The sequence below is a fragment of the Strigops habroptila genome, chromosome 5 (genome assembly GCF_004027225.2).
Source record: "Strigops habroptila isolate Jane chromosome 5, bStrHab1.2.pri, whole genome shotgun sequence".
In the NCBI taxonomy this organism is placed as follows: Eukaryota; Metazoa; Chordata; class Aves; order Psittaciformes; family Psittacidae; genus Strigops; species Strigops habroptila.
The window spans coordinates 44,485,581-44,510,356 of NC_044281.2; the positions used below are offsets into that span (position 1 = coordinate 44,485,581).

Below are 24,776 nucleotides of genomic sequence, written 5' to 3' on the forward strand. Positions count from 1 at the left end.
GAGGGGTGCCCGCGGTCACGTGAGGGGGGCGGGCGGCGCGGGGGTTGCTGGGAGCGCGGCGGCGCGGCGCGAGGGTGGCGGCTGGCGCGGCCGGCGCCTCAGGTGAGGGCCGGGCAGGGCAGGGCAGGCTATGCTGCTCGCCGCCTCACCGCGCGGCTCCGGGGCGGAGGGGGCAGGGCAGGGGAGGAGGCGCCCCCACGCCTTTCCCTCCCCGAGCTCTGGCAGCGCCGCTGGTCCCGGGGGTTTGGCTTGCGAGGGGGGCGGCCGCTGCTGCTGGCCCGCTGCCGTAGGCCAGCGTCGCCGGGCCGCCCCACCCCCCCCCTCCCCGGGAGCTTTCTGGGGGCCGCGGAGCTGAGGCCGCGCCTCTCTCCGACGTGGGTGCGAGGCGGGAGCGGCGCCTCCCGCTGGGAATGCGCGAGGCGCTCGGGCCGGGCGAGGGGAGGTTTCGGTGGGATGCGGCGGCTTGGTGCCCGGATAACAGATGGAAGCGGGCACGCTCCGCGCCGGGTAGCCTTGTTGCTGTTGCACTCCGGTTCATCTAACGGTGTCATTTCAGTCTCTGCTTTGTGTTTTCGTGCCCTGCACTTCGCGTCTAACTCCGCGGTGCCGACTTCATTTATGTGGGTGTTTTAGCAGCTGGTCTCGTCCTTTGTGGGCATAGCTGTTGTGCTGGGGACGGAACGGTGCTGGCCTTACAACAGAGGGAGCAAAACTGAGAGAAGAGGCTGTACTAAAATAAGCATAAATTATTGCGGAGAAAGTCTTGGAAGCTTTCTGTTAGCACGGAGAAGGGGAATTTTTTTTTGTTTATCCTCTTTAGAGAGACACTGGTTATAATTTGCACCAGTTTAAGCATGCATAACCGATTGGTGCTGTAGAAACTTAAATGTTGTGGCTTAACATGTTACCATGTGCTTGCAGCCTGTTCCAGTTACAGAAACATACTGTTTTGAACTACCTGAAACACATTTAAAACACATGAATTACGCTTGGTGGTTGGTCGGAGGATGTACAAATGTCACTTCTTAGTACAGCTCACTCAGAAAGTATCGATGTGGTGGTTCACAGGGATGTATCTGAAGTGTAAATGCTGCAAATGCCTCTCCCGGTTCGGGGAGAGATCAGCCTGTGTGTAGCTGTGCTACCTTAGTGAACCTTGGCATGCCTCCTGAGAGTAATCCTTGCCATTAGGAACTTGATGGAAAACCTGAATTCTGTCTTATCAGTTGCGTTAGGTACTGTTTATGTTGCATTTGAAGAGCATCCTAAAGTAAATGCTTTCAGAAGTTGTATGAAAACATGGATTCAGTCTAATCAGAAGTGAATTAAAGATCCTTTCAATGTTTCGGGTCTTTTTCGCTAGTAAGGTGAACTACCACATCTCTATCAGTTGTTTATTGCAACTTAAGTTCTTTGAAACTAGGAACTAACTAGCTTTTGTTGGTTTTACTAAATTTAGTTTACGAACATCCAGGTACAATTTCTGACTAACATTATTTGGAAAGACTTATTATTTAGTATAACCTTTATGTTCTTTTTCTTATTTAAAGATCAAACCACCTGCAATGAGTAAACGTAAGGTGAAGGAGAGTGGTGGAGCAAATGGAGAATGCATTTCACAGGTTAGTAACATCTTTATTGGCTGACTTTGTGTTTAAGTTGTGAAAGCTTTCCTATCCTCTGCCATCCACGTCATTGTGTAATTTTTCACTTGAACAGTTAAAAAGGCATGTACAGAGGCACAGTGTAATTTCTAGGGCTCTAGAATTGGGTTTTGTATTTATGTTCTGTATTTCAGCTTCTCACCTGATGTTTGTTTGCTTCAAGTGTTATATTAATGGTCTACCTTTTGGAGCCTTAATAAAAACAGTAAAGGATGGTCTTGAGCTTTTACAACCATTTTAAGCAGCAGATTTGCATAAATCTATTTTTACCTAATCAGATTCTGTATCTCCCAGTTTGCGGGGTGAATCAAGATCTAGGTGTCTTGTTTTTAACAGTCTAGATGAGGCAGGACAGCAGCTGCCAAATCAGGTTTCAATTTGGTTTTTTTTAACCTTTATTCTTCTGTTTTCTGAAAGTGGCTGCTTAAAAACTGTGATGAATCTTGTAGTGAATTACTCTGGTTTACTGTATTCTTATGGTTTAATATTTCCTTCGTTTACTTATAAAATCCTTCTATAGGAGGAAATCCTTTTCAGTTGTGAATGGACAGTGCTGACTGCTTAGATATATTATCCATTAAACAGAATAAATCTGGAAATTAAATCAGTAAAGCTTTAGTAGAAGAAAAAGTAACTGAAAAATCAGGCAAGTACAGCTTGTACTAAAAAAGAATTTCATGAAGTGGAATTATTCGCAAAACAGATTTCCATCTTCTGTCCATTATTTAGACTTGCTGAGGAGTACTTCACAAAGATGCATCCACATGTATTTATTTTTAAACCAAAACCACTGAAAGCTGATGGTGATAATTCCATCATAAATTATAAAGAAGCCAAGTGTTAGAAGCTATCTGAACTGAATCTTCGAAGAAACTGTAAATTTGATACCAATGTTTTACTGTGATAGGCTGCAGTGATGTTGCGAGTGGTGCAAAAAGCATATTCAGTGAGGATTTTGGGGAATATTGAAGTTGGTTATGTTTTCTTTCAGTCAGCTGGTAAATGTTTGTTTGCCTGTATTACACAGGAAGTTAGAACTATGAAGTAGATGAACCACTGGCGGCGTTCTCGTGACAAGTGTAACATCCCTTTGGGTGGTGAAGGAAAGGAACTGTAGCAGAAGAGACCAAAGGCACACATTGCTATCATTTAACTGAATTTTCTCTTCTGTGCTACAAGAGTCTGTAAAATATTGTTGCCTACTGCAGTGTTATTCTTACTTTCAAGACCCCGATATCAGTGATGATAATTAAAATTTCCATGTTATTCCTATGGGTTTATTGCTGTAATTACATTATTGGTACATCCTGGTGTTTGAAGCACCAAGCACTCTTTCTGTTTTGTATTATATCCATAGGTGCAGAAAGTTTTACGTGAAAGATTCTGTCACCATTATGCTACTGGAAAATTGTTTGGGATTGAACATCAGTACAGGTGAGTGAGCAGACTAAGTAATTTTGACTTAACCACAGTAGAAAAATAATCAGATGAAGTCAGAATTTTCTGCTGCCTCTGTTTTTCTAAATTATACAGGCTTAAATGGCTTGAAGCACAGTGCTTCTAAAAATTGTATGCCTCAGATCTTAAGTTTTTATACAACTGTTGCTCTGATTTTTGGATTTCTTGTCCTTGTTTCAAATCTGTAATTCCTGAAACACTACTTTTCAGCCTGAAAAATACTTTTAGTGCATATTCTAAGGCTATATTTAATGACCTGAAAAAGCAAAAATTTTAATTCTCTTGTTGTGAATCTTTGTTTTTACTTTAGATTTTCTCCCCTTTATTGGTAAGCTGTGTTAAAAGTTAATCTTAAACGTTGGATGCCAACATCATTTTTCTTGAAGTAGAGACCCATGTTTAAAACTTCTTGGGATCATCCAGATGTGGAGGTTAAAGTTGGGAAGAAGGGACCTATTGTGATGTTAATGCTGCACTAATACTAATCCTTTTACAGGTGCAGGTCAAATTTGGAAAAAAACATGTCTCTAAAGAACTTGACTTAAATAGATTTTTCCAAGAGTATCTTTATGCAAGTTGAATCACCTGATGTGAGCATTAGTTTCCTTTCTGTTAGAAAAAGGAAAATAACATTTCTGTTGTTAAAGTGTATTAAGTGTGGTGTAATATGTAGACAGAGCTCACATAGGCATGTTGTTGTGAGAAAGTGTATTTCTATGATGTTAGTATTCTACACAATGAGCCTCCCTTCTTCATATTGAAATTCTGAACAACAGTTTACACAGTCTTCTGCTTAATACACCACCGTGGGTGAACTGAACTGGAGAAAAACCGTAATGAACTTTCCAACTCTTATTTTCTTTCTCAAGACGTATCTGGGCTCTTTGCTATAGTTAGCTCCCAAATAGTGCGCAAACCCACATGCATTTGCTACAGCTATTACATGATGGCTCTATCACTCCTTTAGAAGCGATTGCATAATGTCAATATTCTAAGTGGGGAAAAAAAAATAATTTATGCAGTTGTAAGCATTTGGGAATTGGAAGTGTCAGTAGTTTTTATAAGTACTTTAAATGTGGTACTATGCGATAAGTCTATCTGAAGGTAATTTAGAGTTGGTTTTTGTTCCTTCTTTTGGATGAGAATAGAATATGAGTTTGAAGTTTGGTATTGCTGTTACCATTCACAAGCTTTGAATACCTAAATTTAGCATATAATCAGTTTTATGAAGATTGTCAAAATGAATATATTCCATTAGAATATTAATTTTTGCTTGTGTCAAGGTTTTCCTTCAGTATGTCTGCCAGTGTTCCTTTTTTTTTGTGAACTGTAGTGGTATCACAGAAAGCAATCTTCCTTTTTTTCCATTTTTTTTTAAGGAAGAACTAATTATTGAAGTCTGTCCTTTCGTGGTGGAGAATGATGGAACTTTATTAATTAGTGATACTCCCGACTTCTGCATGTTTTAATATTTTAAAATATTTTAAGAGATCTGGTCACTCAGCCTTTTGTGCTTTATTGTATTCCATTTTGCATGCCCTGAGTGTTACCTCTGGGAGCAAGTTGAAAAGTATCAAGTTTTCTCTTATGTTATAAAGAGTTTGAATTTTCCATAGTTTCAGTGAATTTGAAGTTTTTAACCTATTGCTGTTGTCAACACAGACATCTGCTGGATCTGCTGAAACGAACTACAGTTCATGGAGAAAGTAATTCTGCCCTCATTATTGGATCCCGAGGATCAGGAAAGACTGCGGTATAAACACGTATTAAAACTTTACACAAGGTCAAATTAAGCACGAGTTGGATGGCCTCACTGAAGTCCTGGGAGGTTTTGGAGCTAGATTTTCATCTTTGCCTGTTTTTAAAGAGAGAATTGCTAATTTTTTACATGCAATTTCAAAACATTCATGAATAACAATATGTTATTCAACAATTGGTTTCTGAAAAATCTCCTGAAATTTTTCAAATGATGAGTTCCTAGTGATTCTGTAAAATGGAGCAGCTTCATGTGCAGCTGGCAAAAACATGCGCTGGTCCATCCTCACAGTGACTTGCAGAAGTATGTCTGCTTTTGGAATTCTTTGTGTGTCTTCACCAGGTTTCGTGACACGACACGAGTACCCAAAACGTGTAAAAGGGAAATAATTTTATCAGAACAAGTTGTGTTTGTCTTTCAGTGGTCTGACTACATCATGGATTCTGCCTCCTTCCAGCATTTCTCCTATTGCAATCTCTGTGGTTCTTGCCGCGGAGGAGTTCATCTTTGCAATTAAAGCCACCTTTTGCTTACTCTTTACAAGTTAACCTACTATTGCTATTGGGCCTCTGCTGTAAAAATGGCTGAAAAGGCATCCAAAAACTGCAAAAGGAGTAGATTGAGAGATGGATACGAATATAGCTGTTTGTATCTACAGCATGGTAAAGTATCTTAACCCTGGTTTAAACACGTTGGAGAATATTGTTACCTAAATTGCTTGAAGGTAGAATAATATATGGTAGTTCTAGCTTACAAGGGTAGGTTTTGTATTTTAAAGAAACTCTTTCTAGTTGAGGTGTGTGAAAGGTTGACACCTGAGGGTTATATACTTTAATATTGTGCAAACATTTAATTCTTTTATGAGCATATAATTGGATAAATAGGTTGGCTGTTACTGCAAAACGTATTTAAGGTTGAAAAATTACAAAAATTACTTCAGAGATCTCTGCAAATGCTAAAGCAAGTGGCCTTCAAGCTTTTAAATACAGTTGAATAGTAATAAATTAATAGGTGGTAATCATATCCATGATAGAGCTGACACCAATCATTCTGCCAATTTGTTGATAGCTTTCTTGTTTTACATTTCAAACGGAGTCAGTATTATTACCTTCTGCTACCCATGGCACTTCAGAAGGATAATTGCCAAAATACTATGGAGTGGTGGTGGGGAAAGAGTAGATAAACCAGTAGCAAATAAGGATTCCTACACCTACGTACTTCCTGCTCTTCTTGAACTGGGGTTGAGGTTTTTTTTGTTAGATTTACAGGTTTGTAAGTAAGCAACACACACTCTTACAGTGCAGAAAATAGTTTTTAGATTGTTTTGTATTTACAGTGTAGACATTCAGGGTGCTATTGAGATTGTTGGCTAAGGGGCTAGCTCGAATGAATGGCATCTGCTTATCGGGCGTAAACTTGAGAAACCAAGTGCATAAGCTTTTTGTTCCACGTTTGCATATAGTAAATGTTGGCATCTGTAGTAGGAGTCTAGCTATATCTGCTTTTAAACACAGTATCAATAGAGAAGTAGAGATGAGCTCTATACTGCAAGCAAATTGGAGTATGTGAGATTCTTAAAAACCCACACCAGAATGATCCCTCTAACTCCACATGCCGCCCAATCACTAAAACTCTGTATTATTTAAAAATAATAGTTTAATTACTTTTATTATTTAAACTATTTTTGTTATTTAAAAGTTTTTTTTCCCCCAAACCTTTTACGTAAGGCTTGTGAAGATGAAAATTTGTGATCCTTCCTGCCAGAATATAAGTAAACAAATCACGTATGCAAAATGAATGATTTTCTTATTCTATATCAAGTGAAAGATGTTAGTTTTCATAAAAGACTGCTGGAGACAAGCAAATTGTACGTGTGTATATAACTAAGTATGTATGTGTATATACACATACATGGGAGCTGCAAATTTTCTTAGCTGAGGAAGCAAAAGCAAAGAGTAGCAAGTGAATAAGAAGTTAACATTTCATCTCCATATATGTGTTTTAATACAAGTTCCTGTTAAGCTTTGCCAAGAACAAGTTCTTGATGGACTGTAAATTTGGGACCCCTAAGTTTTATAAGCAGTAGTTGATGCAATTATGTGCAGTTTAATTTTGTCTCATGCTTCCTAACTTAAAGAGGAAAGGCAAAAGCATAGTGTCTTTAAAGATTTAAACAAAGATTTTTGTTCTACAGCATCTAATGGAGCAGTGAAACCGAATACTATGCTAACTCGAGAGAAAAATTCTCTCACATCTCAAACTCATAAAGCTTTTTTGGATTAAAGCAAAAGTCCTAGATATTAATCCCCAAAATGAGCGACTAAAATATTGTAGTTATTTTTACATTTCTTTTGCTACTGATTCAGCAGAACGAAGAAATGTAATTGCTACAGTCATGACAGTGAATGTGAGGTTTTCATTTTTGTATTTTAGTCTTGAAAATACTAAAAAACATTGTTGCTTAATGAAACTGCACATACTGTTTCCTATCTGCTAATATCAATTTGTATACTTACTGTTAATACATTAATCTCCTTCTAAAGAAATAATGGTGGGTTTTTTTTGTTTTGTTTCTTTTCTATTTCCCTAGTTATTAAATCATGTCTTAAAGGAGCTTAAGGAAATGAAACAAGTTAGAGAAAACCTCTTGGAAGTTCGTCTGAATGGTAAGTAATACAGCATTATTCAAATGTGATGTTACATTCAGTTGCTGTATATTGTATGTACTGAACAAAAATTTTGGTTTCACCAATTGTAATCTTGCCCTCAGTTATGGACACGTTTGTCTGCGAGCTCCAAAATGCCTTACTTTGCATCTCTCTATGTAAAGAGAACTTCTGTACTTTTAATGACCTATCAAAATGCTAAAAATCAGTTGTGACCCAGTTCTTTTAAGTTACGACTTCTTACATGAGAAAACTACTGTTTAGTCTTAATTTATAAAAAGGCATAGCTTTGTAAGGCTGAAAATCGAGAGAAACTTCTGGATAAGGTTCCAGTGGGAGTAGACGTGGCCTCTTGGAGTGAAGAACTGCCAGTTCTTCATGAAAAAATACTTACTTTCAGGGCTTCTGCAGACTAATGATAAAGTGGCCCTGAAGGAAATCACCAGACAGTTGAACCTGGAAAATGTGGTTGGGGATAAAGTTTTTGTAAGTATCAACTTTATTGTACTCTTTGCTTATATCCCTCAAAAATCCTTGCCTAGAAAACTGTCTTTATAGTCTGCAGCTTGTTGAGACTGAATGGGCTTTGAGAGTATCTTAACAAAACTGTGGGCTGGCTCAGTCTTCTCGAAACTTTCTCTTTTAAAATACTGAATAATTGATGGCAGTAGTGAACTGTGGCAGAATTTACTTGTGAAGACCTTGGTTTACAAACACTTCAAGCATGCCAGCAATTACTTGTGTTCTATACAAGTGCTGAATGTGTTCACACAAGTGCTGAGCAACAGTAACACATCCTGATACTTAAAAAAAAAAATACAACAAACCATCAACTCTGAATTGGAGAAGGAAGAGGAATGGAAAGACTCTCTTAACGTTTACTTTAAGCCTCTAAATGAAACAAATACTAAGCATTCCAAAGAGAACACAAATTCCGAAGAGACTTTGTTCGGAGGGGTAGAGTATTTTGGAAGCCTCAACTTTAGCATTTCCACACACAGAGTAAGCAGGTTTATGAGCCAAAAAGCAGCATCCTTAGTATGTTTGCAGCCATTTCCAGTTCATAGGAAAATCTGTCTAGGCTTCCTAGAGCTCTCATTGTGCATAGAATTTCTATTAAAATACTTGCTTCTGTTGACCTTTTCCCAAAGATAAGACTCATTTACGTTAGTACTAAAGTCAGTAATAAAGAGAATAACTGAAGTGCTTCTGATTATTTTTAATGAGTATTTTTGAGAGGCCACCTTCTGGTGTGGTGGAAGGTCCTGAGCTCCCGGATAGGACACCGGATAGGTGAGATTGGCAGAGTTTACATAGTTGAGAGTTGTGTGTAATCTCAATCCAAGTGGCTAAAGCAGAATTAGGGGAGGGGTGAAAGATGAAATTGCAATATATGAAGTTTATTTTAATCAGTTGCATTTGGAAAGCTAAAGAGAAATGTTACTGCTTCAGTTAAGAGACAGCAGAGAACTAGGTTAGAGGCAGTGTGGAATACAAGATTGTAGTTATTGGGCTTTATTATCTTTTGAAAATGCTTGTTTCTTAGGCTGTGCTTTGGTTTCTTACTTATCCCAAATGATTTTGCGTACAGAGAATGGAAAACTCTTTCTAATCATAAGCTAAAATTTTCCCAAATACAGCAGCAGTAATAAAAGGAAACAGCAAGTATTTAATTTCAGCATAGTCATTTGAATGAGTTGTCCTTTCAACAGAGAACTAGAACAACCTTTCAAAGTCCACAGTTCCACCTCCAAAAATGCTGGATGCAAACCTGGACTTAAATATGCTTAATTCCCCTGCAATTTTCTCCATTAAGTTACTGTGGAGTACTGCTTTAAACTCTTAACCATCTAATCCCTTTGGCTGCACATGGGCAGGGAAACATACTGATTTACAGGAAGCTAAGAAACTTCCTTTCTTAGCTTATGCTACTTACGTTCAGAGAGTAAATTGGCTTTTCTGCCTTCTTTGATTGGGCTTGTGGTCTTCAGTTGTAGCTACTTCCCATCTCACAACCTGTGTGCTTTGGAGTGTGTAAATGTGTGTGTAACTGAAGCAGGGTGGTCATAGCAATCCATTGTTGTCTGTCATGAATGTTTGATGCTTTCATCTGTCTAATAAGGTTGCAGATTAAAAATCTGCATACCGATGTTTCTCAGTGGAACACTTTGTCATTTTTTGCATGTGTGTAAAGGGAAAATGAGTGTGCATTAGCTATTTAAGGAAAAATAATAGTACTTACAAGTTTAGCTTATTGTAGACATTCTTCTGATGGCTGATTTTGGCCTGTCTGAGGCAATTAGTTTGGGGATATCAGACTGGAAAGAAGTGGATCAATGTAGAGTTAACTCCCCATTTTCTTGTCCTGTAGAGGTGATTATACAACATGAAGTAACATTGTAAGTTTTTGAGAGCAGGGGTTTAGAAGGAGATGGCCTTTGTTATGTGCGTGAACTTGACATAGCTACACAATTCTGAGAATGACATTGAAAATCTCTTGTGAAACATTTTTCTTCTCTGTGTAGGGCAGTTTTGCTGAAAATCTTGCATTCCTTCTTGAAGCTTTAAGGAAAGGTAGGTACTAGTAGCCCCTGTTCTGAAATAGTGTGTGTGCATGTTTGTCACTTGAATGAAAAGTTAGCATGTATGTGTGTTTTTATCTACTTGTCTAAGTGGTATGAAGAAATCTAGCGCTAGAACGTTGTTATGGTTACAAAATAATGTAAAAAATACGTAATTTCAAACAAACATACGCCTAGCATAACTGGGGCTGTAAAGGCTTGCATGTGATGATCACAGATTCTTTTATCCAGATTGAAGCTATTGAAAATAGTGCTTTTTTAAAAAAGAATTAACATAGAAATATGTCTTCCCTCGCAACCAGAAATGATGCCTGGCAGAATAATACAAAACTTTATCAATTTTTCCATGTATTTTTGTTTTTACTGTTGTAGCAGTACTTAAGTGAAAGGAGGGCTTAATGAGAAGCTAAAAGAAAATATGTAAGTTGTTAAACTGGGTGTTTGTGAGAGCTGCAGAGATGGAAGCCATAGGATGAAGTTACCAGACTAACTTTTAAAATTGCTGTCTCAGGAAATCGTACTAGCAGTTGTCCAGTCTTGTTTATACTGGATGAATTTGACTTGTTTGTTCACCACAAGAATCAGACGCTGCTCTATAACCTCTTTGATATATCACAGTCAGCCCAGACTCCAGTAACAGTTATTGGACTTACATGTAGGCAGGTAAGAAACTGCACTTTATCATTCAGTGTTTTCAGCTGTTTTAGAGACTGTTATCTTGGTTGGGATGTTTTCTCCTCTCCTGGAGCCTTGCTTAATTTACTAAGAGACTGTTGTTATACATTTTTCTGACTTTTGAATTGGGAAGGGGCGTGAGGGTGATTTAAAAAAAAATACAGTAATTTTTGCTGAGGGCAAACTTGCATAACCACAAAACTGCAAAGCCTTCATTTGCACTGCCGGAGGAGCAGGTTTACATTTCTAAGGAGAGACACAAGCCTGTGGTCCTGTATTACTGCAAGAGAGCTGTATTTATCCATGTGGCTGTTATATGTTAGGAGGAACTGTCGTTAGAGGCTCCTGGGCATTGCAGTTTCTTGGTCAGCAGTTGGTAAGAACAGAATGGTATTAACCTACAATGTTTAAAACATTGTTCTGAGGACAAGGAATTTTTTTAAGCAAACAGTTCAGTAGGGCACTATTGCTATAAAATGACCATGTTCAAAATGGGTTTAGGATCCATGTTAAACTTGCTGTGATATTTACAATGACATCGTAGGGAACGGTGGACAAATTTTGCATATACTGTGAAATAATGACTTTTCTGACACTATGGAAAGTTCATATTTTATAAAAATTACACTTTTTCCTCAGTAAACTGGATTGGTGGTAGAGATAGCTGGGTTATGACAAGAAGAAGAAGGATTAAAATCTTCCATTGAAGCCTGAATCTTGGGATGGTTGGGTTTAGGTGATGTTTAGCTAGGCATATTTCTGAAAGTTAATAGAGTAGTTAATAGTTGATTTAGTAAATTCTGGTCTTTCCTTTTGTGATGGGGCTTTGAGCAACCTGGTCTATTAGGTGTCCCTGCCTGTGGCAGGGGGCTTGGAATTAGATGAACTTTAAGGCCCCTTCCAACCCAAACCCTTCTGTGATTCTATGATTACTATCCTGAGTCTGGTATCCTCATCAGCCATTGTTTAGAACTCCGTATTGCTCTGCTTTGGAATGTAGTCAGGGTGGAGTCTTCAGAGGCCATACCATGGTTGTAGTGATAGCTGTTGCTTCCGAGCTCCTATTAAATCACTGGTCTCTGTTGCTTGTGACTTCTAAATCGAAAGGTATCTTTGTATTTTGCATTGTTGGCTCTCTCACTTACTGCTCCCTTTGGAGGAACTTTGGTATTCTTAAAGCTTTTTTTCAGTGGAAATAAAAACACTGAAACCAATGCACATTAAACCCTTAAAAAACAAAAAGGACCACCCAAAATTCCTAGTAAATAGGAGTGCAATCCTTCTGTGCCAGTATCAGGTAGGGTAATAATACTGGGTTTCTCAGGATGAACCCCACAGCTTGTTTCTGATGCCATCTATTGCCATGTGTTCTGAGAAAAGTAAGTTTTTCTCTCTTACACCGACAACTTGATGGCAGACCTGCTTAGTTCTGTGTGACAATCTTGGAAGATAAATACTGGTTCTTAAGTGTTTTGGGGTAGTTTTAAGCTGGATTCTTTTGGTCTGACAAAAGGCATGTGAACTGACAGCTGCCAACCTCCGTATCCACTAACTAGACAACTTGTCTAGAGGCAGAATGGGCTAAAACATCTTGAATGCAGACTTAAGTCTGCATAATTGATGGAGAAATTTTGCTGGGTATCCTAGCAACTAATTAGCCTGTGTGATGTAGTGCAGCACATGATTCGGGTAAGTGGCCAATCGTTGGGCATTTTGGGGCACATGGATTATAATAATTAGCAAAGGTCTTGTTAGAACATTTCAAGCCTGAAAATTTAATAATTCCTTTTTTTTCAAACAGGATTTACTTTGGTGTTTTGTAATTTTCACTCTAGCAAAGAATGCATTAAATGCATCTGCCTTTTTTAATTATTATTTGTACTTTTTTTTTAACAAGGATATTCTGGAGCTCTTGGAGAAGAGAGTAAAATCAAGGTTCTCTCACCGACAGATATATTTGATGAATTCTTTTGATTTTAAACAATACATTAGGATATTCAAGGAACAGCTTGCTCTTCCTGCTGAATTTCCTGACGAGTCTTTTGCACAAAAATGGAATAATAATGTTCAGGTATTTGAAGCTCTTTATACTTGGTTTTAGTAAAACTTCTAAAGTGAGACCAGTTAATAAGTGCAAAGCCTTTACCTAAGATTAGTGTTTCCTTTCACTGTTTGAGTTTGATACAGAATAAATCAAATTGTGATAGGGAATCTTTGCTTATTAAAGTCTGGAGGTAAAATTAGAAGACCAGAAAGTTAAGGTTAGACACAAAGAATTGCATTGCCACATGTAATCCGAGCCCTTCCTGAAAGCCAGCTGACTGGTATTTTTTCAGGTGAGTAGGAGACATTTGCTGAGATGATTAAAGTACTGGTTTTTGGTTTTTTTCCCTTTATTAGCATCTCTCAGAGGATAAAACTGTGCAGGACGTGCTGCAGAACCTTTTTCACTACACTAAAGATCTGCGCTCACTTCATTTGCTCTTGGTATGTATTTGGATGTGTATATAGTATCTTCCTGCTTTTCAGTAACTGGTAAACAACCCTTGCGTTTTTCAAGCCAATTTTTTGGCATTTAAAGTAACTTTTGCCAGGTCTTTCCTGTATAAAACAAAACTGTAGGTGAAATACTTTCAAACTATGTTTTCCTTTCTAAGATTCGTTTTGGTTGCTGGTGAATCCTGAGAACTGCTTGTACTGAAACCTGCTTTTGCTATGTGGAAGTCTGTTGTTGCACCTAAATATTCCTCCTTTCCCTAAATCTGTCCCTATACTGAACCTGCTGCTCTTCATCAGTGTCCGTCATCTTCAAAGATCAATAAATTTTGGCACCATTTTTTACTACTGTGGCTTAACTGTGTTCTTGCATCCCCTTTTGCTCTCCGCTTTGTTGTCCTGCTGGCGCTGTTAGGCTGTGTTGGTGTTCTGGCCTGTTCCTTGAGCTGCTCTAGCACAACTCTCCGTGCCGGTATCTGCACACACACAGTGCTTTTATGGAACTGCTTTTAGTGGAATAACTGTCACTCAGAGCCAAAATATTTGTTGTTGTCATCCTTTTTTCCACTCCTCCCTCTTCCTATGTCATTGCACTTGCTGCGATACAAGGTTACTTGCCTGTATGGACTGGTTGCTCCTGGGTACCTCTTTCAGTAAGAGTGTTCCCATATACCTACAGTCTTGTTATTCACACAGAGGAAATGCTTTTGTTTTCTTTTATCACTTCCAATTTCTCCTTATGCAGAGGATCTGATAAAATCACTTTATGAACTGTTTGATTAGGCACCGCTTTGTTTTCCAGAGCTGGTTTGATACATGGAGCAATTCAGGTAGCCCAGATGCTGTCCTGAATTCATCCGTTACTGTGACACTAGTCCAGGAAATGTGATCTTAATCTTTTAAAACCTCAGGTGCTGGAAGCTTGAGGCTGCTAATCCCTAGAAATACTGAGATGGAAGTTAATGCTTATCTTCCAAATGACCACATTATCTGGCACCAAGGGCCTGAGGAAGCTTTCAGAACTGCACTTGGTGGCTTCAACCTTTCCCAGTTGTCTTAGGGGGAGAAGGAAGGCTGGCTCACTGTGTGGGGAAAAATTAGACTGCTGTCCCCCTGTTAGAGAGAATAATTCTGTGTTCAGTAAGTAGGAGGTAATGCTGATCATCAGCTTCCTACTGTCATGACAAGTGAGCTGAAGCTTAACACATGGTCAAGCTCTCTTGAAGGTTATCTGTCTCAAAACTTGCCTTCCCTCACTTGTGTTTTTTAGCACAGTTAATATGAATGCAGTAACATCAATTACCAAAGATATATTTTTTTAACTATCTTAAAATCTCTGTGTTTCTGTCAGGTGTGAAAACCCCACTGAATGTATCTGCGTATCCTATGTGGTGCAAGGGTTCAGATTTTAACCTTCTTCTCACTGGTGGGCTCTTCTTGGAGTCTTCAGTGCTGACCGCTTTTCCCAGTGCTGGGCTTACGGTCACTCCAAAAACTAAATCATAGACTTTCTGCTCTAGTTTTGAAACAGAAGGCATGATCTGAGCCCTCTTTTTGGTAGTCCTCTCTTTACTGGAGTTTTTACAAGATTGCAGATTATTTCGAGGTTAAGGGCACCCAGTTCTGTCCCTGTGGCTTGAGTGAATGCCAGAAAAAAGCCAATGGCTATCTGAATAGCCTCCCTTGAGTCCCACATGTAAGGAAAGGGGATGGGGAAGGACTGGCGGTAGATAGCATTAGACGTTTGTGGTGAAAGACCTCTATAAAATGAAGTTTTTCATCACACAGACCTGCAAAAGTAGGAAGTAGTCACTAAAAATACTTGTTTTTTTCTGTCCACAAAATATTTCCAAGGCAGATACTTAAAGTCCTGAAGAGTAAGTGAAGGTCACTGCAGTGTGCCTGCTGCTGCAGAAGGGCTTGGGGCTAATCCAGAGCTTTGGAAGGGTGGTGGTAGAAGAGGTCAGGTAACTATCTATTAACTCACACTTGTTCAAAAACTCACTTCCTGTGACAGGTAGTTGAATGTTGTTAAGGATTCATACTGTAAGAAGGTGAGACTTTAGCAAATGTTCTGAAGGGGTCGCTGCTATTCTGTAACCTGAGTGGTGCCTTCAGGCACTTTCTTGGCACTTCCAGCTCACTGTCACAAAGGTGTGTTTGAACCAGTTGTAAGTCATTCTTACAGCAATCACTGAAGTATGCTAATGCACTGAAATGAATATAAACAAGGTAATGAGTGTTTATGTCCTCCAGTGAGAAGGCTTTAAAGTTATAAGCCTGGAAAACCTTCCTGGCAAAACGTAGTTGTAGCTACCAGCTATTTACAAGGTTTTCAGTATGAGCCTACTGTGTGTGGGGGTTTATTCATTAACGTTTCCAGTAGGTGACTCCAGGGGAAATGTGTTCCGCATTTCATCCTCAAGCAGAAAGTATGTCTGGTAATTAGTAATTAAGTGAAAAATGTCTGCTGCTTTATTTTTAGATGCTCGCTGTAAGTAACGTTACTGTGCATCACCCACTTATCACTGCATCAGATCTCCATGAAGCAAGCAAGCAGTATCGAGTGGACTCAAGAGCAAACATTGTACATGGTAAAGCTCAGCTTTCCCTCTCCCCTCACCTCACCCCTAGAATGTTTCTGAGGAGTACGGAACACATCAAGTCGCTCCCTGAACTTCTCCTGATGTAAGAGATACTGTCTAGGGCAGTGTCCCTGTTGGTATGAGCTGCACAGGGAATACCATTCCCACAGAATGCTTCTGGGCATTCATACATGTGTGTGGGTATAACAATGCTGAATAAACCAGAGATGGAGTTACAGGCTAGTTGATGTAAAGAGCTTGGCCAGCGTGCCACCATGATGTGGGCTTAGGGCTGGCAGTGCCAGATGGCTGGTTTGGTGCTTCAGTGCTAGCCAGGGAAAGCACTGGTAGCCTGGGCAAAGGAACCGGCCTAGACAGTACATCTGTCCTGCTGAAGTGGTGGAGGAAGGGAAGATGCTGACTCCTTCCTGCATCACCAGCAGCTCTAGGGAGGGGATTCTGCCCCTCTGCTCTCATGAGGCTCTACCTGGAGTGCTGCAGCCAGCTCTAGGGCACTCTGAGAGCTGGGCTTATTCAGCCTGGGGAAAAGGCGGCTCCGGGGAGACCTTAGAGCAGCTTCCAGTGCCTAAAGGAGTTGACATGAAAGCTGGAGAGGGGCTTTTTACAGTGGCAGGTAGGTATAGGACAAGGGAGAATGGCTTTAAACTGAGAGGAGATTTAAATTAGCTGTTGGGAAGAAGTTCTTCCCTGTGAGGGTGGTGAGGCGCTGGCACAGGTTGCCCAGAGAAGCTGTGGCTGCCCCATCCCTGGCAGTGTTCAAGGCCAGGCTGGACGGGGCTTTGAGCAACCTGGTCTAGTGGAAGGCGTCCCTGCCCATGCTGGGGGCTTCGAACTAGATGAGCTTCAAGGTCCCTTCCAACCCAAACCAGTCTATGATTCTTGCAGTGCTGGTAGCTGGGGGTACGGGAGGGACTTTACCTGTTGCAATAAACCCTCTGTGACTTGCAGCAGTCCGTGCTTGAGTATGTACAGAATTGAAGTGTGAACTTGAATTCTGTACTCTGGGAGCTGAGTTGCATGCGCTTACCTGCCTTTAGTTGGGCTGCTGTTCCTGCTGTACAGGCCCTTCTGGCATGTTTCTGTGTGCTGCTGCCACCTTCCTACCACCTGCGGGTTCTCCCTTTCTAAACCTCGGCAGAGGGGATGTTCTGAGCACTACGCTTAGGTTTTCTCTCATAAGCATTCTGGAACCTGCACAAACAGTGAGAGAAATACAGGTCTCCTGGTGATGATACTAAGCCTAAATACGGTTAGAGGGGGAACTGCTTCCCTGACTGGGAAAGGTTAACTCAGCCCATGGCTTCTTCATGGCTCTCAGGTTTTACAGGCTTTGATTTGGCTTGGTCCTGTGCTTCCCAAAGTCTCCTCAGGACCATGGAGCTGATCTGCTGTTCTGCTTCTTCAGCTTCAAATAACGAATAACCATTTCAGAGTCTCACTTCACGACATACTGTCCAGTACCAGAGAGATCGTCTTGGTGCTGCTGAACATCTGTGTCACTGTACAATCGCAATAATGGTTTTTCTTTGTACTTATATTTACTTATATTTCTTGCTTTTTGATGGAAACAGCCCATTTCTTTAAACTCCTGGGAGAAAAAAAAGTTCTTTTACTTAGCCTCTCCGATTTTGGATTTATTTTTTTTTTTACATTATGAACATATATAACACAAATAGGTGAGGCTACAGCATATAAAAATAGAAGAATAAAAATAGCATGTGAGCTACTTGCATTTCTGAAATGAAGTATTTAGAGCTCTTGTCATTCCCTCTAGGTTTGTCTGTCCTGGAAATCTGCCTAATTATAGCTATGAAACACTTGAATGATGTTTATGAAGGAGAACCCTTTAACTTCCAGATGGTTTACAATGGTGAGAGGAACGCCTGAACCTACCAACCCTACATCAGTTACTTCCCCTAACTCACTCACTCTGTTTTTTCCCATTACTGCTACAGAATTCCAGAAATTCGTGCAAAGGAAGGCACACTGTATGTACAACTTTGAAAAGCCAGTTGTCATGAAGGTAAGCCTGAAATGTCGTCTGTCTTTATTTTTTTTTAATTGTAAAGTATTGAGACGTCTGGTTTTTTTGTCTTAGGGCACAGATGTGAGTAGTCAAATGCAGCCCTTGAAGCAAGACAGGGCCCTTCAGGGTGTAGAATTTGGAGCAAGCATCTCGGGTGGGAAGCTCAAGACAGTGCCCAGCTGGGAAATAGTTAAACTTGGAAGAGCTTAGTACCTGTGTGAAGCCTCTCTCCAGGGAGCTTAACTCACTTGGGATAAGGTTTCAGTGAGACTGCCCGTATAGGAGATGGCTTCCAAAGGAGAAGTTTGTGTATGTGCGCAGGTGTCTTCAGCGAGCGTGTTCATTTCTGCTCGCCACAGGTGATGTCTCCAAAACTTTACCCCATTAAAAATCAGCTTTTCTTAATCCAGTAGGTCTGACTGGTGTGTGGAATCAGTCTGCAGTCCGACGTGGCTGGCTTGCTTAGGCCACTACAGTCTGAGGTGCAAGCTGGGAACTGTGTTTTGGTTACAAACCATTAGGTGCTGCCTTTTGTGTTGATGAACTTAACCCAGTTATGTGGTGAAAGCTGCCTTCTCCTCTTGCAGCTGAGCACACTCGGTTTCCAATTCAGTGTCATTCCACTGGAAATTATATAATGCTGTGTGCTTGGATTAGACCTTCCCATTGGTTTCCCTGAATAATGACATCATTCCCAGTTGCCCGTACACCAGATTTCAAACATGGTTTCTTTAAGAAGGAAAGTGAATTCTACATCAGTCAGCATAGCTGACATGCTTTGCTATGTGTGCAAAGGACGTGAGGTAGAACACAGTTGGTGTCAAACAGCTCTCTGTCGGGCTCGCACATCACAGGCTTCTGTCAGAAGTGTCTCTGGTCATCCAAAACGAGCGATGTTGTCTGATTGTTTTTTATTTTGTTTTTAGGCATTTGAACACTTAATACAGCTGGAATTAGTAAGGCCAATAGAAAGACCAAATATACGTGCTCAGCGCGAGTACCTCCTGATGAAGCTGCTGTTGGACAATACTCAGATCATGGATGCCTTGCAGGCGTACCCAAACTGCCCTGTGGACGTGAAGCAGTGGGCAGCCTCATCGCTCAGCTGGCTGTGAACTTTCTGGAACTTACAGCATCACACTCTGCATCCAGGCTTTTGGAGCTGAGTGTGAGCTGCAGTGGAGGGCATGTTTTCACACAGGAGGTAACTTTTTGCAAGAAGCTTTGCTGTTTGATGGGGGACTTTGTTTTCTAAGGAAAACTGCTCCGATGTTATGTTCTGATGGCTGTAACAGTGATGAAGGAGAACGCTCTGGCAGTTTAGCTCAGCTCGGTGCCAGCTTTTCCTCTGGTGCAGAGTTTCCACTTTGTATAAATCTGAGTTACTTGCTCTGGGATTGACTGTGTCAGGTGCTGGCTTGGGGCACGCTGCCCCTGATGCCTGTGGGTCTGGCTTAAACCCTGAGGCACAGTTACCTCTCGAGTGCTGTTTGAAGCTCATGGTGTACTTTTTCTTCTCAAATTTGACTTGACGCAGAAAACTTACTAACTTTTGATGACAAGCATGTTGGGGTGACATACAGCCTGCCTTCTGTCCAGGTTACTCAGCTGTTTCTGCAGGCAACAGCCTGCGGGGCACATGTCCCCCTGTACTGGGGCAGATCTGAAACACCGATGGAGTCCCCCAGAGAGCTGCTGAGGCCTCTGTGGTTCATCACTGTGGGGAGAAATTGGTCTGACAGCAGGGGCAGGGAAGGCTCTGTCTGGAAAGTACATGCTACTGCATACGTACTTCCGTGATACACGTCAGAAGGACACTCCCAGGTAAGAGTTACCATTGGTTTGGTACCACAACATGTCACGTAAAGCGTTGCCGCAAGCATAGCACAGCACAAACTGTAAATAAAAAAGTTGTCACAAGATGTTGTGCAGAAGTACTTACCCGGACAGGAAAGGGGGTGTTCAGCCAACACACACCTCCACACAGCGCGGTGTGGCTCACGTAATTCAAGGTGGGCCTCTGAAACGGGAAGGGAGGAGGTAGAGAGCAGAGGTGGGAAAAGGTGATGCTGGTGTTAGAGAGTTATTTTTATGGAAGTTCTTTGCTGTGGTGCTGGAGACAAACCAACAGGTGGCTCAGGTACAACTGTGGAGGGGGCAGAGCTGCTGCCATTGACTGGCCCTGCCTCTGCTCATACCCAGGGTCCTGCTGCTCTCTTTAGCCATGGGACACTCCTGGAGGTTTTCCCCACCCTGTGATGGGAAACAGACACTTACCTGCAGGTGTGGTACAGGAACATCACATGCCCTGGCAGAGCAGTAATGCGGGCTGAGGAAACAACCCACTCAACAGTGTGAGTACCTTGCACCCACAGATTGGGAAAGGACTGGTTGGTGAAATTGATCATTTTCAGAAGAGAGAATGGGGACTAGCTTTAATTCAGGATAAAGGCTTGGGAGGGAGCCCAACCCTTTGGAGGGCAGGAGGCTACAGGGGCTGGTCTGCAGCAGGTGCCAGCCCTGCTGCCCAGGGAGAAGGAAGGGCTGTGGCAGGTCCCTGGTACGGGAAGGGTGGAAGGGAGTGTGGAATTACCAGACCATCAACAGAGCCTTCCCATGGCCACATCCTGCAGGAGGGAGCCCATGCTGGTGCTCACCTCAGAGACCGGGTCCTGCCCTGAGCGCTGCACTGCTGGTTAAAACCCTCGAGCTGCAAAGTGTCCCCTCCTGAAAGAGGAGGGCGAGTTCTCCATCTGCAAGGCTGGGCCTGATGTAGATTCTGCCTTTGCTTCTCTGCCACGTTTTAACTGCAGGGTTCTTCCATTCTCTTGGGGTGTTTTTTAGCCACAAAAGGTGCCCAGGAGCCCGGGCAGCACTGCCTGCCCTCCCCGTGTCACAAGATGAGAAGAGGCACATGCAAGTCATAGTAGTCACATTTTTTATTTTAACTTTTTTAGGGAATGGGGGAGAAAGAGTATACATTTTTATTTGTACAATATTTAACAATCACTTTATTGAGGGGCGAGGGGGGGTTGGTTTGTTTTTAGTACTTGCAGAAAAACAGCAAGTACCTTTTGACAGTAGTACAACAACCTGTGCCCAAAACACTGACAAATACAAAGAGTAAAGTTAAAATAATTGCTTACCAAAATCTCAAGAGGTAACGAATAGTATATGGACTGAAACGGCATTAGAAAATAAAAGGAAAACAAAAACAAACCAAAAAAAAAAAAAAAAAAAAACAAAAACCAAAAAGAGAAGTACTGCTGGTTGAGTATCTGAGGTAAATGATGTTCCATCAAGGATGCTACGTCAATCATTTTGCCCAGGAACATATATTGCAGCTTTCTGCACTTTGTACCAAGTGTTCCTAATGAAAGGAAATCCATTAAAAAAGGTTAAAGAGAAGCTGGAGAAAGAGCAAACTAGCAACCCTGGCTGTCCTGTCAAATGCCACTCGGACCAGGAGAAGGCTGATGACTGGTCACAATTTAGTGTTCACACACCCGAAGTTGGCATTTGAAAACCACACCAACCTTCTACAGTTTCAACTGGCAGGAGCACAGTGGTGGATTCCACTCCTCAAGGTATGGTTTGGAATAGCACCACCAGCAACAGCTCTACTTCAACAACAACTAGGGCATGAGCTCTGCTCTGAAATGCTATAGTACAAATTCATGCAGGGCGTGGTACAGAAGCATCTTGCCCTGTAATGTGACATGAAGAGTTGTGCAGGGCTGAAGCTTCCAGGTAGGCCAGGATGGCAGTAGGTCTGGGTCGAGGTTTCAGGACATGTGGCTTAATGCTATGCACAAGAGACAAGCTGCTCCTCACCAGCCACAGGACCTGGTGACCCTCAGGAGCTCATGGCCACAGGACCTCAAGGGACAATGGCCACTGCCTGTCACACCAGGCACACCACTGGCACCAACCTTACCAAACCCTGCCCTCCTCGACACCTGCACAGTGCCATGGGCTCCTGTGCAAGCAGCTGCACACAACAGCTCTGGGGACATTGATTATTTTTACCAATCATGATAAAAGCTTTTACACTATGAACACCCTTTTCACAGTGACACTGAATTACACTGTTAAAACCCAGGAACCTGGGAGCAGCACAGCATTTAACTAGGAAGAACCAAAAGCAGTTTTAAAATGCAAAGACAAGTTGTCTCGGTTCTCCTGCTGCCTTGTTTGCCATGTGAGGGAGCACAGCCCAGTCCCCACCATGTCTGCTGCGAGCACCCGCAGCTGCTGAAGTTTGAGGGGTGGCATCACAGATGATGGATGTTTTATACCCAACCAATTTTTGCATCGGAGCTTGAATCACATATTATTAAACCACCTGCATTGACTCCAGTTTTGCGAGTGAAGGGGTTACAACTCATTGGGAGCACCAGCAACATATGAATGGGTTCTTACTTGTTCAGAACTCAGCAGCTACGTTCATCTCCTACTGTGTGCGTAAAGTAACATCCCTGGATTAAAAATGGAAGCTAAAGGAAAGCATCAATCTAAGAAGTGGCCACAAACTAGGTTCATTTCTTCTTACAGCCAAGCTGAGCACCACCAACTAGCTAGCACCCACTGGTACCAAGGACCCTTCAGAGCACGGTTCCCCTGCTGCAGGACAGCACAGGCCAGGCAGGCAGCACTGCTGCACCCTTCTCCCCTCCCTGCCACCAGCAACACTGCCCTAGGTCCTGTTTATCCATAAAGTTTCTTACTGTTCCTAGAAGGTCAGTTTGCGTACTTGTAAAACAGAGTACCTGTGGCTGCATGGATCAGTTTTCACAACAGCATTCCCAGTGAGCTCCTCACTGCAGCATTAGCAGCTTCTTTCAAAAGACGCTGAACACACGATGTAAAAACAAAGAAAACACTGAGGGAACACACAGCACACTATCAGCTCTTGTTGGTTCTGCACTCTAGAGGTTTATAAAGCTTATTTTACTTGGAAGTTTGTGTAAGGGATCAAATAAGTGTAGTCAAACAACTGAGAAGCACTTTGGCACCTACCAACCTACCAGTTGCTTTGCAATTTCAATGTAAGGCCCAACTTCCTAAAGTCAAAAAGAATGTTAGAGTTGTGAAAGCAATTTCATTGGGTTTTCCTCATTTTTTGAGAGTCTATGCTATGGACACTGGTATTCGTTACCTCTAAATAGTCACTCTATTTTAAGTTGTAGCTAAATTATCCCTGAAATTTGTAAGCATTCATAATCTGAAACCCGTGGCTAGCATTTTTTGCGTGACTCCAGGACAAACCTGCACCTCACAGACATAGAGTCGCACTCTGATAAGATGGCACCAAGTGTTAAGGAGATCTCAAAGCAGAGAGTAAGGAATTTGGGATAACTGAGCTTCCTGAGGTGATCCTGAAACAGCGATACAGAACCCACTGCATACTGTTTAGTGAAACAGAAAACACGCTATGCAGACCTTGTCACAAACATAAATAGGAAAAAGACTTTTTTAAAAAAAGAACAAGAATTCAGAGCTTTCCAGTGTCACAGCTCACAGAAAATTAAAAAAGTCATGCTTAAGTTTTCAAATATTCCTCAGACACAGCAAACCTAAATAGTATTCAGTTAAATAAATGCGTGAGATACTCTGGGAAGCGGAGGTAAGAGAAAAGCTTTAAACTAAAAGAGGAAGGAAAATTTCGGTTCAATAAACAGCACTTTTTTTTTTTTTTTTATACACAACAAGCTAGTACAAGGAAAGGCTAAAACACTGCTTTAGGAATGGCCATTTACTATCGGCACGAAGCATAGCTTACCCTTTTTAAATAACACAGTGAATTTGCAATACATCATTTACAAAACACGGATCGATTTATTCAAATTTTGTTAGTGTTGTCAATCTCATAATTTAGCAGAGGTGGAACTGAGGTATACCTTGTTGAGGGAGGTTAAGTAATACTTGGAAGCCTCTTTGCTATAACCCACTTGATTACTTTTGTTTATGTACACAGAACAGCAGCACACTAAACATTCACAAGCTGTGTCATAGTCGCATTACAATAGTCATTTTTATAAACAACAGCAAATGCAATAAAAACAAGTTACCCTTTTTTTTTAAATCTGAAATGAAATGTTTGATTTAAAAAAAATAACAGTAGTTCATTTAAGGAATTAGTCTCTTCTGACAGGTATTAAGAAATTGGGCGTCAGTTTTTAAAATGCTTGATTAGCCAGAACAGGTCTGTATTCTTCATGTAAGCTCCTTAACCGCACGTCACCATTTCTCAGTCATGTGTCTTTCAGGTGTATGCAGGGAATGCAGAAAGTCTCGGGGATCCGTGTTTGGGAGGAGGAAGGAGAAAATAAAGGAAAAACACCTCTTAATGCTGTTCCAGAGAGACTTACCATTCTTCTCACGCAGCAATCAGTAATGATGCGAGCAGTCCCCTTAGCTTTAGCAGCTCCAGTGAAGAGTCCGGTGGCCAGTTCCGTGACCAGTGCAACTATCTATCATAGACTGGATTCTTTGGGAGGAAAGTCAACGTTTGTCACCATTGTGACCACAGTCACAATATCCTCTGTTGTTATAATGTTAGTTAATTTTTGCATCTGAATAATCCGTTCTTCTACGCAGCCCGCTGACAACCTGGCTTCCGCATCATGATCCCAGCATTCCTCTATGGTTTCACAAAGCATTGCCATTCCCTGCGAGCAAACAAAGCAAAGTAAAAAAAGAATGGTATACAGAGTTAGCAGCAAGTTTTATGAAGGTGATCAGAATCTACCAATTCTGATAGAAAACTGCATTTCCACAGAATCACAGGACAGTTCGGGTTGGAAGGGACCGTAAAGCTCATCCAGTTCCAAGCCCCTACCATGGG

The 24,776-nt window shown here is 41.4% G+C and overlaps 2 protein-coding genes across 8 annotated transcripts in view; one reads left to right on the forward strand and one right to left on the reverse strand.

Annotated features, from left to right (window-relative positions):
• The first annotated feature begins 31 nt into the window (after positions 1 to 31).
• Positions 32 to 21,317, forward strand: ORC4 (origin recognition complex subunit 4). 4 transcript variants are annotated; one of them, XM_030486999.1, is made up of 14 exons: positions 32 to 102; positions 1,551 to 1,622; positions 3,022 to 3,098; positions 4,785 to 4,875; positions 7,469 to 7,544; positions 7,945 to 8,030; positions 10,070 to 10,118; positions 10,638 to 10,789; positions 12,699 to 12,872; positions 13,202 to 13,288; positions 15,783 to 15,891; positions 17,678 to 17,773; positions 17,859 to 17,926; positions 18,856 to 21,317. In XM_030486999.1, the coding sequence occupies exons 2-14, from the start codon at positions 1,566 to 1,568 to the stop codon at positions 19,042 to 19,044; spliced, it is 1,311 nt and encodes a 436-aa protein (XP_030342859.1). In that variant the 5' UTR covers positions 32 to 102; positions 1,551 to 1,565; the 3' UTR covers positions 19,045 to 21,317. The 4 variants fall into 4 exon arrangements, with proteins under 4 accessions (XP_030342859.1, XP_030342860.1, XP_030342861.1 ...); XM_030487000.1 differs by lacking the exon at positions 17,678 to 17,773; XM_030487001.1 differs by lacking the exons at positions 32 to 102; positions 10,070 to 10,118; positions 10,638 to 10,789 and having other exon boundaries at positions 1,437 to 1,622; positions 18,856 to 19,849.
• ACVR2A (activin A receptor type 2A) overlaps positions 20,851 to 24,776 on the reverse strand; it is a 70,772-nt gene continuing 66,846 nt past the window's right edge. For 3 of the 4 annotated variants that reach the window (XM_030486998.1, XM_030486996.1, XM_030486997.1), the window contains one exon: positions 23,745 to 24,600. In XM_030486998.1, the coding sequence (XP_030342858.1) occupies positions 24,406 to 24,600 (195 nt within the window). In that variant the 3' untranslated portion in view covers positions 23,745 to 24,405. Of the gene's footprint in view, positions 24,601 to 24,776 lie in introns of all 4 variants that reach the window. The other variant, XM_030486995.1, reaches the window with a different exon arrangement.

Coding starts and splice junctions, on each gene's coding strand:
- ORC4 (XM_030486999.1), top strand. CDS start 1,566: ATGAGTAAACGTAAGGTGAAGGAGAGTGGTGGAGCAAATGGAGAATGC. Junction 8,031..10,069: donor TGGTTGGGGATAAAGTTTTT/GTAAGTATCAAC, acceptor TTCTCTGTGTAG/GGCAGTTTTGCTGAAAATCT. Junction 17,774..17,858: donor CTTCCAGATGGTTTACAATG/GTGAGAGGAACG, acceptor TTACTGCTACAG/AATTCCAGAAATTCGTGCAA.